Source organism: Rhipicephalus sanguineus, chromosome 2 (assembly GCF_013339695.2).
Source record: "Rhipicephalus sanguineus isolate Rsan-2018 chromosome 2, BIME_Rsan_1.4, whole genome shotgun sequence".
Classification (NCBI taxonomy): Eukaryota; Metazoa; Arthropoda; class Arachnida; order Ixodida; family Ixodidae; genus Rhipicephalus; species Rhipicephalus sanguineus.
In genome coordinates this window covers 41,272,980-41,286,448 of record NC_051177.1, presented here as the reverse complement: position 1 = coordinate 41,286,448, position 13,469 = coordinate 41,272,980, and the positions used below count along the sequence as shown (strand labels likewise).

The 13,469-nt window shown below is 47.8% G+C and overlaps 1 protein-coding gene across 2 annotated transcripts in view; it reads left to right on the top strand.

Annotated features, from left to right (window-relative positions):
* Window positions 1–10,820, top strand: part of LOC119382804 (homeobox protein CDX-1) — a 39,594-nt gene extending 28,774 nt beyond the window's left edge. The window contains exons 2-3 of one of the 2 annotated variants that reach the window (XM_037650663.2): window positions 54–110; window positions 9,661–10,820. In XM_037650663.2, the coding sequence (XP_037506591.1) occupies window positions 54–110; window positions 9,661–9,965 (362 nt within the window). In that variant the 3' untranslated portion in view covers window positions 9,966–10,820. The remainder of the gene's footprint in view (window positions 1–53; window positions 111–9,660) is intronic. The other variant, XM_037650664.2, reaches the window with a different exon arrangement.
* The last annotated feature ends 2,649 nt before the right edge of the window (window positions 10,821–13,469 follow it).

Genomic DNA, 13,469 nt, shown 5'->3' with positions numbered 1-13,469 from the left:
ATATGCGCTGTGCCACGGCCGCCGAATCCACGGATATGACCGAGCGGATGCAGCCGCCCGATGTGCCTTCAACACCGTCTGTTTTGCCATCCCGCTATTGGACGAAGCGGGTAAGCCTCGCGCGCTTGCGACCGAGGAACCGCGTACCGCATGACACGTTTCCCGCTAAAGGAAAAAACGAGGACAGCGAAAGGACCCGTCCCGGTGGCTTAGTGGTTATGGCGCTTGGCTACTGACCCGAAGGTCGCGGGATCGAATCCCGGCCATGCCGGCGGAATTTCGATGGAGGCGAAATGATAGAGGCCTGTCTGCTTAGATTTAGGCACAAGTTAAAGTACCCCAGGTGGTCTAAACTTCCGGAGCACGGCGTCTCTCATAATCATATTGTGGTCTTGGGACGTGAAATCCCAACTATTTTTATTAGGAGGCTGAAAGGAAACACTAACAACCACACAGGCTGTCTATATTTAGTCGTAATTATGTCATGCAATGGATGGAAGCGCGGCCGAGGACGGCGAAGACTTACGTGGAGCGACGAAATTTTCAGGCATAAAATGGAATCTGCGCGCGCAAGACATGTGGCGTTGGAAATCATTAGGCGAAGCCTACGTCCTGCAGCTCACATAAGATTATGCTGCTGCTGCGGGCTGGTGACGGTGCCATACGGTACAAATGCCAACTATGGGCGAACCCCAGCCACGGCGGCCGCATTCCGATGGGATGCAAGAACACATGTTCACCCGCAGATTTAGGTGCATGTTAAACAACCTAAGGTGGTCTAAATTGACCCATAACCCCCAGCCACGGTGGGAGAACACCATGCTCCAGCCACGCTGTGCCAATGTAACCATATATAGTGGTTTATGACACGTAATAGCCCAGAATTAAAGATGAGAAACTAAAGGCGAAATTAACGTTCTTCAAAACCAAGAATCTAAGGAAATTCGACTGACAGCACGAGCCCGCCTCTTCACCTATACGCTTCGTGCCCGATCAAGACTAACTTGGTGTAGACCAAAATTGGCATGGGAGGATAAAATGATTTGACGAATATGACTGTGAAGTCGTGACATGAATAACATGAAAATCCTGTCGCGTACGTCGTACGTTGGTAAGAACAGACATTGGTAATTTAAATGCGAGAGCGTTAAGAAAAACCGACATCGGCAGCGTTGACCCGACGAATGGAAAGAATAAATAAAATTAGGATCCCAGCATGAATCTAACCCGAGCATTCTGCGAGGTAGTCAGGTGTTCTAGAGCCACGCCAGGTCTATAAACTGGTTTGGAAAAACAGCCTGTGCAGGCTTAATGTAGGTGCAACGTCAATTGTGGTTGCGGTGCTCGCTATCTAATTTTACAAGAAAGCAATAAACACTACATATGTACTCCTATGATACACGCGTCATATTAGATTAACGTCAGCTGTGGTTTCAGTGTTGGCTCCGCTTTTATAGCAGTCTAATAAACATTACATTTTTATTACTATGATTCAGCAAGCTATATTGAAGCATTGCTCGACCCCGGAGGAATACATCAATGAACGTTACGTATCATATTCACATGATTGCACCATAAAGTGCACTTAGTTTCGATAATACTGACGTATGTACTCTAACGTGAGGCCTGACGTTACGTCGCACCATAAGTTACCCTTTAACCGCGAGAGTTGTCGACGTTCTTGGTAAGCCCACGATGTGCATACAGCTACTGCAATTACAAAAACACGTCGATCCACCTCGCAACGCTTGGCTCAAAGTGCTCGCTGTCTGCTTCGCATGAAACCGATTCCCACAACGCGTGGGATCTGCCGAATTTTTTTCGTCTTTCTCTTTTTGTTTTTGTCTTTTGTTCATACTACGACACCGTTAAACACTTCAAGCTGGGTTCGGTATGTTTGTCTGGTCATCCATTCTGACTGTATACGTTACCATTGTCGAATCGTCATCGTCAGGCCGTTTCCTACACTTAATTGTCTCTATTTGGCGAAGGAAGTGTGCCACATTTACTGTTTTTATTGAAAGATGTCTCACATCCCTCCCGCCCCTCCGCAACCCCTCCTCGATGAGTCATGTACGTTACGCGAACCATGTGCGTCGTCAAACAACGTTAATTAAACGCACCGGAATTACTGTGTCTTCGTGATAGCTGTGCGATATACACACGTGTCGCTGGCGTAGCAGGGGGGGGGTGTCAACCATTCCCCGCAATTTTCTAATTTTGCATGTGTGCATATACACGCGCACATACAAACACCCGTACCCCCACGCCTGAAAAAAGTTCTGGCTACGCCACTGACACGTGTCCTTCAACCTTCTGCGCGTTTTTTATAGTAGCTGCTATGCGTCGAGAAAAAAAAATATCCCAGATCCGTCCACGTGTAGTACGCATCGGATAACCACCCCATAGTCCCACGAGAGTGATTCGATTCCGTGCTTTGGCGTTGTGCAGGCTTCACGACCCTGCCATCAAAGCACTATAGGAGCACAATATGAGAAACAGGGACAGGATAAGGGGATTATTTCACAGCGATGTGTCTTCTACCCCATTTCGTTATGCTTGCCCGTTCTACGGCGTTCAGAAACGCCGTCCAATTATAACGTAAGAAGTTAGTTAGAGGGTCCCGGTACGGTTTTCTGACCTTGGGACTCTCTTCTCTATATCCTTAAAACGCTGTAACCATAATATGCAAAATAAAGATTTCATTTGATTTGATTTGAATCTGATTATCAATTTTGCAGGTGTTCATAAAATAATGTTAGCTTGCGCAAGATAGGGGCGTGTGGAAATCGCTAAAGGCCTTCATTCTTCTATGTATCTAAATAGATCAACGATGTGAATCCCTCCATGTTATGGCTCTGGAATATTACGTGTCTTTTCAAAGCAAAAATGGCAGCGCTTTTTTACAGCGAAAGCTGTTATGAGATCATTTCACCGGCCGTTTTTGGCGCCGTAGTTGTCCGCCGCCGCCGCCGCCGTCGCCGCCGGTGTCCGTAACCACTATCGCTCGAAAAAAAAAACGAAATAAGAAAAACATTCCAGGATGGAACGAGGTTCGAACCTGGGCCCTCTGCGTGGGAGCCCAGTATTCAACCTCTGAGCCATGCCGGTGCTTGAAACTGCCTTGCAAAAAGACCCTATACAGTCTTCATGTCGGGAAGGAGCCACATTAACATATGTAATGTAGCGTGGCAGAAAAGTAAAATAACAACCAAGTGTCACACAATGCGAATTCTGTAACCAGGCGTCACACAATGCGAATTGCGCAACAAGCGAGTTGTTGAATGCTTCCAACCCATTACAAAGAGATCTGCCATAATTCTTCATCGTCATTAGCCACATCATCAACAAAGTACGCATAATGCCTTACAGGTGTTTAGCAGATACTACGGTTCTGCGCAGAATGACGTGTCCATAGAAGGAAGCATCCCAACATAAAACATAACGACTGTTTAGGAAGGAAGCAGTGGCTGCTTCCTTCCTTCACAAAAAATATGATTTATAGCGTAGTGGGTTCCGCGCAAGTGCACTTCTATTGGTTGGCAAGGAAGCCCATAAGGCTCCCATGATCCATTTTCTCGGAAACTCAATAAAGTTAATCACCTTTCTCTATCTCTTTCTCACGTTAGCGTATGTTATAAAGTGCGGTGGGAGAATGAAATAACGACCGGGCGTTACACAATGCGAAGTACGTAACCAGTGGGTCATTTAAAGCTTCCAACCCATTACAAAAGGCTCAGTCATAATTCTTCGTCGTCATCAGTCGTCGCATCAAGAAACTGCACATAATGCCTTAAAGACGGCACCTCGCTTCTCCGCAGAATGACGAGTAATGTCGTGGTGGGTGCGTCCAACTTCACAAAAATTATCGTTTGTGGCGTAGTGGGTACGTTGATAGTGTAGTTGTATTAGTAGCCACAAGAGAGTTTATAACGGGCTCTAGAAATGCCGCTCTTCGAGCTTTCGCTGTGACTGTGCTGCGCTTTCCGCGCAGGCCTGTCGTATTTTTTAAAAATTTGTTTTGACGAACTTCTTGCACACTTTACGCTCAGTGCTTGTGTGACGGTCTTCCTGTGTTCACGTCGGTTAATTATGCGCTTGGTCTACAAGATCAGACTAACTAAACCAAAAGCTCCTATCTTTTTCCCTGAACTTCTTCCACGGTGCAATACACACGCGCACGCTTGCACATGAACATTTCCGTGAGTGGGGCGCCATTTTGAACAACACGTCCTGATACCTGTTGTGAGCAAAATTAATGCATAACGCCACATTATGGTGTTTGTGCTGTGTCATACGTTTTGTCACGAACCGTGTTCAACGCTGTTTAAATTCTGAAAAACTGTTTAGTATAAAATTAAATAGACGGCTTTGCCGCAGCAGGCGTATTTATGAGGAGAAGCACGCTTTCGCACTTCTATTCTTACTAGAGGCGATCCATTTACACGGATGGTATATCGTATAGAGAATCAATCAATCAATCAATCAATCAATCAATCAATCAATCTGTGACGACAATAAGCGGATGCCAATGAGAGACACAGTTGAAGGAAATAGTGGGCTTGATGGAGTGATAAGGTTAGAACATTGACAGTCATACGACGGTGCCAGCTGACGCGTACCATGAGTAATTGACAATAACCCGAGAAAGACCTGTCTTCCTAAGTGGATTGTGCTGTAGGTAAACAGGAGATGACTGTGTGTGTATATATATATATATATATATATATATATATATATATATATATATATATATATATATATATATATATATATATGAGAACTAACAGACAATAACGCCAAAGAAAGTACAGGGGGTGTTATCTGTAGTATTTAGAATATAAATGTGAAGAAAGTAAAGTGGACGAAAAGATGACTTGCCGCCGGCAGGGACCGAACCTGCGACCTTCGAATAACGCGTCCGATGCTCTACCAATGAGCTACAGCGGCGGTCATCCTCCCGTCCACTTTCTGGGGTATATATGTTGATTTAAACCTAGGAGTGTTAGTCAGCGCCAATCGCAGCCATGGCGGCGAGTGTGGAACACTCTTTTTTTGCCTGATGGCGTCACGTAGCACGTGATCTTTATACGAGTTGGCAGCTGACCAATAATCCCTCGCATACTACCTGAAGGCATTAAGTCTGCCAGTACGAGACCCTAGCTATGAATGAAGGAAAGCAGATGATTTTTCAAGGGCTCGTTTATCTTTGTTAGACACAATATTAATGAGAACTAACAGACAATAACGCCAAAGAAAGTACAGGGGGTGTTATCTGTAGTATTTAGAATATAAATGTGAAGAAAGTAAAGTGCACGAAAAGATGACTTGCCGCCGGCAGGGACCGAACCTGCGACCTTCGAATAACGCGTCCGATGCTCTACCACTGAGCTACGGCGGCGGTCATCCTCCCGTCCACTTTCTGGGGTATATATGTTGATTTAAACCTAGGAGTGTTAGTCAGCGCCGATCGCAGCCATGGCGGCGAGTGTGGAACACTCTTTTTTTGCCTGATGGCGTCACGTAGCACGTGATCTTTATACGAGTTGGCAGCTGACCAATAATCCCTCGCATACTACCTGAAGGCATTAAGTCTGCCAGCACGAGACCCTAGCTATGAATGAAGGAAAGCAGATGATTTTTCAAGGGCTCGTTTATCTTTGTTAGAGATAGAGGACGTTAGAGATAGAGAAAGTGGACGGGAGGATATATATATATATATATATATATATATATATATATGAGTGAAAGACAGTTCAGGCGAGAATAGATTGACTGGTGGTGAAAAATCGTGGTGTCCAAGTGAGCAGAGGGACAAACACCTTGATATGTATATATCCGCTGTCCAAAAAGATATAATCAGAGCGTACGAAAAAAAGTCGGTCATCTCGCAACAACCTATCAAAATCAGAACAAAAAGCACTCGATGAACTCCGAAGAAACGCCGACATTAGCGTCAAGCCTGCTGATAAAGGGGGTTGCAAAGTAATTCTAAACACGTTGGATTACCTAAAAGAAGGGGAACGGCAGTTATCAGACACAAACTTCTACAAAGAACTTCCAAAAGGCCCGACTCCCGAATTTGAGAGTGAGATAAAAGCAACGCTAAATAATCTCCGCCGGGACGGGAAAATTACCAGCAAAATGCTAAAAGCGATGTTGCCGGCCCATTCTGTTCCCGGTTGCTTCTATCTACTCCCTAAAATACACAAAGCAGGCAATCCGGGACGTCCGATAGTATCCAGTACATCAACAGAAAATATATCAGAATTCATTAATTCCCTGATAAAAGACATCCCACCGACTTTTCCCTCTTATCTAAAGGACACAAACCATTTCATCCGCGAAACCTCTAGTCTCAACATCCCAGTTGATAGCTTCCTGGTGACCATGGACGTCTGCTCACTGTACACTAACATACCCCACCGCGACGGAATTGGGGCTACGGTTTCTGAGTATGAGAAGTTTGACTCATCGGCCGGTGTAAGTGGCGAGGTACTGTCTAAACTTCTCGATCTTGTACTAAACCATAACCATTTTGAGTTTAATGGCAAGCGCTTCCTTCAGGTCAGTGGCACTGCAATGGGCACAAAAATGGCCCCGAACTTTGCGAGCACCTTTATGGCATCTCTTGAAATCCCATTTATTGAGGGGCGCGCCTTGAAACCTTTGTATTACAGAACATTCTTGGACGACATATTTATTAATATAAAAAACCACGATGAGGGGAGCCTTCACCGGTTCATATGGGATTTCAACGAGCTCCACCCATCGATTAAGTTCACGCATAGCATTTCCAAAACTAGCATTAATTTCTTGGACGTCACTGTTTCGGTAAAAAATGAACGCCTTTCAACAAACCTTTACAGAAAGCCTACAGACTGGCAAATGTTCCTACATTTCAACAGTAGCCATCCAAGACATTGCAAGACGGGTATTCCATATTGCCAGGCCTACCGGTATCGAAGAATATGCGCCGACATACAGGAATTTGACAAACACGCAGAATGCCTAAAGAATTCCCTATCACAACAAAATTATCCCGAAGACATTATTGACGATGCCATAGTATACGTGCTCGCAACGTGAACCGGAATGACATAATTAAGGAGCCAAAAACAGTATCCAAAACAACTTCCCAAACAAATCTTGTACTAACTTACTCCTCATCAGTGCCACAAGTTAACAACATACTTTCCCGCCATTTCAACATAATCAGGCAAAGCAAACGACTGACTTCCATCTTCGCGGAGCCACCTCGCGTGGTGTACCGCAGGGATAAAAACTTGAAGGACATTCTTGTCAGAGCAAAAACAAACCCCGCCAAAATTGAACCAGGGTGCCGCCCCTTCGGAAAAGCTCGTTGCAAGGTATGCCCACACATGGTCACAACGCGTGAATCAAAGGCAAGCTCTTCAGATCTCAAATTCAACATCACCCAAAACCTTGCGGGCAAGAATACATCGGCCAAACGGACACGCCATTTCGCCTGCGGTTAATCACCGGTACCACGCCACTTCACTGCCGAAGCTACCCTTATCCCGACATCTACGCTTGCCAAACCACAGCTTTGAAAATATCAGCGTAACTCTTTTACAGTCCGGTTTCCAAAACACGCGCGCGCGCGAACAACGTGAGGCATACTTTATTTTTAAATTTAGAACATTAACAGCCGGTATCAATGAGGACCCTGGAAGACTCTCCTGCCTCCGAGAGATAAGCCAAAATGAATTTGGCAATAAGAAATCATAATTGGGACCAATCCTGTTTCTTGATTGGCTCGTACGTGTGCAGTGTCGTTTACTTTCTTGCTTTTCTTCTCTTCTTCTTTTTTTGTTGATTATTTTCTTTTCACTACTTGTACAATGTAAAGTGCTTACGCTCCCCTACCACTTTGAGGCTATTCACAGGGAGCGGGCGGAGATGAAAGGTGGAAAGCCGACCCATTAAGGGGACGCTCTTCCCTCACGTGCCTCATCCTGCCCTCCGCGACGACAATTTTGGGTGGCCCGGCGCACGACGCGAACCGGTAAACACTTACAACTACTCCAGGCCATACACAGTTTTTTTTTCCTCGCCTCGTGGTTTCTGACTTCGTCGGTGTTCTTCTCTCTTCTTTTTTTTTTCTTTTTTCTTTTTTTCGTAATCTATCTCCCCCACTCTCTGAAATGTCCTTGAAGGCGAGAGGGACGCGGCAAAAAGCAAGTTCTAACTTCGACGTCAGTTTTAACTCATCCCCCGAGGAAGGGAGGTCCCCTTAGAGCTGTGCACGGGTTCCGGGTAGCCCGAAAGCCCGAGCCCGACCCGGCCCGCGGGCCGGGCTCGGGCGGGCCGACGTATTTTCACCTCGGGCCTGGACCGGGCTCGGGCTACTTGGAGTTTTATCGGGCCGGGCTCGGGTCCGGCGCAAAGCCCGATTCAAGCCTGAAATATAGAGAATGAGCGGGAATTGTTTTCCAGCACGCATACAGCGCGTTTTCCGCGACCGCCCTTTACCGCTTTCCTTTCCATTCGCTACTTTAAACAAAAGGGGAGCAGGTAAAGCACTGCCTCTGTTGCACTCCGACAAACAGAGAAGTAACGCCACCTGAGCTAGTGACGGCGCCACCCGACTGTTCGCGATAGATTTAAAGCCAAATCCGATATGAGTGAAAATGCACGCGACAGCGACGAGCGACCCGATGTGGATCGCCTTCGTGCAAGCTGACGCTTGCATGGGCATACCCCATACTCGTGACGGCTTTGGCGAGCGAACTCCATTGTTGCTGGCATGAGGCAATGCAAATAAAATATTTGCATAAAATAAAAACGTTTACCGTTGTCTCGCAGTACTTTTTATATGCACGTGGATAATTATTACGTTATTTGTTGGTGTACAGCTGATGTGCTTAGTACATTGCTTAGTACGTCGCTGATGTACATCCGGTTCGGGTGTTTTGTGACTTCCGGGTGATGAGCGATGGTTTCCAAATGTGAAAAAACCGAGCGATCGCGCGATTTCGAGCACGCGATACATCGCGCGAACGGCCCATTTCGTTGCTCGTCGCTGTCGCGTGCATTTTGGCGCATATGGGGTTTGGCCTTTACTCGTAACTACTCTACGCGAACTCTGGCAGCACGCAAGAAGAGTGGATGTGACTCGCCGGCTGTCTCGCGTTCCGTTTTTCCTCTGCCAGCCAAGCCCGGTAAAAAGGACAATAAAAAAATTGCCTTCATTCTGTGAAAAAATCGCTCGATATAGAAATGCATTACCTGCTCGTTGAAATGTCGTTCAAAAAGCCGGGCCGGGCCGGGCCGGGCCCGGGATTGTGTTTTCGTACTTCGGGCCGGGCCGGGCGGGCTCGCAGCCCTTTGCCGTCGGGCTCGGGCGGGCCTTCGACAAAGTCAGCGGGCCCGGGCCGGGCTCGGGCTTGGAAATACGGCCCATGCACAGCTCTAGGTCCCCTCCCGAAACTGTTGGGAAATATATATTTATATCACTGTTGACAACGCCTCCGTGTTATATATATATATATATATATATATATATATATATATATATATATATATATATATATATATATATATATATATATATATATATATATATATATAGCGACTTTTGGTTTCTTCTTCGGCAGTAATGGCTACATATGGCATCGCTTATTTCTCTCTTCGCAGGCAAAACACGGACCAAGGACAAGTACCGCGTCGTGTACAGCGACCACCAGCGGCTGGAGCTGGAGAAGGAGTTCCACTACAGTCGCTACATCACCATTCGGCGCAAGGCGGAGCTGGCGTCAATGCTGGGCCTAAGCGAGCGGCAGGTCAAGATCTGGTTCCAGAACCGGCGCGCCAAGGATCGCAAGCAGGCCAAGAAACAGGAGGAGATGCTGCACCGAGAGCTGGTCAAGGCAGAGCCCGTTCCTACCGCCACGCTGCCGCCTTTCTCAGCGGCGGCGGCGCCCACCGATGGTTACTCATAGTGACACGCACACTCGTGGATACACTCTCCGCCACGGGCGGCCGTCGTCAACGTACAGTTTCGTATGGGGACTGCTAGGGGAGAAATCTGGCGCTGTTGTACGTACGGGTTTCCGGATGTCGCCTTTCAAAGCCACTTGGGGAGTAGTGATGGAAATGTTGGGTAGAAAGTACGCGGACTTCCTTCGTCACACATCGAAGCTAGAGGAGAAGTGGTTGTTTAGGGGGCCGGGAAATAAGGTGTTGAGTGAAGAGTGGAACACTGACTGGAGCTCGGTCGAATAAGCGCTTTCTTTTAAAGTAAACTCGTTGCTACGAGGATACATTGCCCTGGTAACAGCTGATGTGCTTATTACGGCATTTAGCTTTAGCAAGGGGGTTCAACCGAATGCCCTAAGTTCTCAAAAGTTAGTTGGGGTGTTGTTTTGTCATGTATTCAAGTGTTTCGAACGTTCATTTATTGTGGATTTTACGTCAAGCCGATAGCCAAGCCGAAATAAAGGTCACGGCTACTATGACGAGTGGACGGCTGCTTTGCCAGATTCCTCTTCAAGCAGCACGAAACTATACGGTTCTCCACGGACGCACAGGCCAACGGGGCTCATCGTGCAATGGACAATATGCGCGCCTTCCAGATGGCGCCGTGGCCGACAGCGGGACACTTACTCTGTGCATGGACGAATGGTGCCACGGACTATAAGTTGCTGTGTGTGTTTACGGACCACTTGATGGCCACTTGCGACCTCCAAGCACTGTTTCTTTACATGGGACAGCGGACAACCGACAGTGCGCGAACGTGTGCCTCAGAAATAGGCCGTGCTGTGCGCAGTTTGATCGGGTAATAACGTTTTTGTTTTCGATGTCTGTGAAACTAAATGCAATTTGTGCTCATTACTTCGTGTTCTGTGTGTTTGTAAAAAAAAAAAAGAAGAATGTGCTCTGACGCATGTGTGCGCAGAGAACTGCATACGTTGACTGAGGCTTGCGTTGGACGAAGGTAAGAAAAAAAAAAGGTGGTTGATCCCTCTGTCATAAGAATCGGAATAACACGAAAGTAAATCGTGCCCTTACAGAAGTAACTGGATGTTTACTGTAAATTGATATGAGAGAGTTTGTACAATGTATACTGATGTCTGGCAGCTATAGCACCGGCCGTTTAACGTGGATGCACCCACTTTGATGATTGATGGTACATCTTCACCCCGACGACTAAAGTCCATGTTAAGTGATTAAACAAACCCTTGTGGTAGCTGTAGTAGTTAACGGTGAAAGCGTAATCAGAGAACGAGGTGTGATAGCCACAAGAGTGTGGCATATTGGACGCAGAACTTGGTCGCCATCCCGCAGCACCTTAAAATCTGATTGAACACCACGGCCGTACTAGAGGGAAACGCAAAGCGCGTCGTGCCGCCCCGGTAGCCCCGCCGCGATTTTTCTCGGGGCGAGCGCGGAACGCGGTTTTACAGCCAGGTGAGGCAGGCGCGCGTCGAAGAGGTATTTTTTGGTTTGGGTTAGCGTGAGGCTATGAGTAAGGCCGACGCTTTTACGACGCTTGGGCTCAGATCGCCACCTCGCGGTGTGTTAAAGCATTGACAAAATTGACTTCTATTGGAAACGCGCTGAATGGGACGGACGTGTAACGCGTTGCAGGTGGTAATCGCGGAGGCCACAGTAATGACGAATTACTTTACTTTACCGCTCCCAGAGGGCGACACCACCCCGCCGACCGGGAGAGTGCGTTTGTAAAGCCTCTAGAGTCTGTGAGCAGACAATAAAAAAGAAGTGACCATGGCGCAGTGGATAGCGTGCCCGGCATTTGTTGTTGCCGACCGAACGGTCGTGGGTTCGATCCCCGTTGACGGAACTTTTTTTTTTTGCCATCTGATCGTGTAAATTTTTTTGACTTCATTTCCGTGACGGAAATACGTCAATGAAGTCTTAAGGCGCGTTTACACTAGAGCGACACGACACCGATTTCGGTCTGTCGCCGGGAGTGTCTTTTGTCGTGTCGTCGTCCTATTTTGCACTGAAACGACGCCAACAGTCGGCCGATCATCTGTGAAAGACGCCGTCCGCGTGTTATCGTGCTCCCAGCCTTTCGTCGGCCGATTCTCTTGTCACACAGAAGGCGCGCACACCGACACCGACTAAACTTGAGCGCAAAAGTTGGAAACGGGAGACCACCTGCTGCGCATTTAGGCCGTCCTCCCTCCTCTACCACTGTCCCCCTCGGTGTAGCGGCGCGGCCCCCGCCACCCCTTCCGACGTCGGGGGACGGGGTTGCGGACAGACAAAAGGAAGCAAAGATGTCGGAGGGGTGCGTGAGATGCCCATTGTCGAATGCCCGAGGATGTTGAGGGGGATCTCCCCCTTCGACGTTCGAAGAAACGACATGGGCAAATTTTCGCTCGGCCACAGACCTCCCGACGACCTGCCGACGACCAGTCTCCCGATGCGTTTTGCTGGTGTTTTTGGTCTGCCATCATGTTACACTACTACGACATGCTGTCTTTGGAGGCGTCGGGGTCGTCGTCGGCCTAGTGTGACCAGACGGTCCGGCGACATCGCCGGCGGGCGACTCGTCAGCCGACCGTCTGCGTCTGCCTCGTGTCTGCGTCGGTGTCGTGTCGCTCTAGTGTGAACGCGCCTTTAGTGGACCCCGGCATAAAACACTTTCGTGTTAAAAAAGAATTTCACTGACAAAAGTGACAGAATATGGAAACTAATTCAACGACCTTATATCTCTCATGATATTCCAGCGCATGTGTTGGCGCATGTGTTGGTGCTTTGCAAGCGAGCATCTTCCCAGTGCGACCCATACTATTAAAGCTTTAGTATATGCATATTCGGTGACGGTCATACACCTCCGATGAACGGCGACACCAGACACATGAAGCATCCTCTCGTGGTAATCCGTAAGTGTTGTTATACCGTCGGTGTTAAGTGCGGATCACGCGTGCAAACTGCTGGAGTTATTGTTCATCCGATGATGCGCGCACGTGCTTTGGAGGTATATACTCATAAACAGTGAACGGAAGCGACACACTGCAAACGAGAGGATCAGCAACACTGTGTATGCGTTGAACGCTAAAGTCTTTTCGGACTCTATTGAATGCGGGACCAATCGGGAGAGCACGAGGTTAGTTTCACTACCGCTTATAAATCTCCATATTAGCAGTCACCCTATCACACTTAAAAGTTACAACGTGCTATGTGTTAACAGACACTTGCGAGAACCTACATCACACCCGTATCAACGTATTCTTTCTAGCCCTGCAGGCAGTCAGCGTCCCCGCGGCCAGAAGAGCCCTGCCACGCAACCCCTTATCCAAAGTCTGCATAAAATGAGACCGCACATTGCTCTATACGACCGCGCGTGGCTTATTTAATTCCTGACCGCTGTCGGTGTGCTGGGAGAAAAAGTGGGGACCAGATTTTACGACTGTTTGCCGCCAAGCAGGGTCGCGCCACTCGCGAGCTCGCGACTGTTTGCCCTGCTGCTGGCC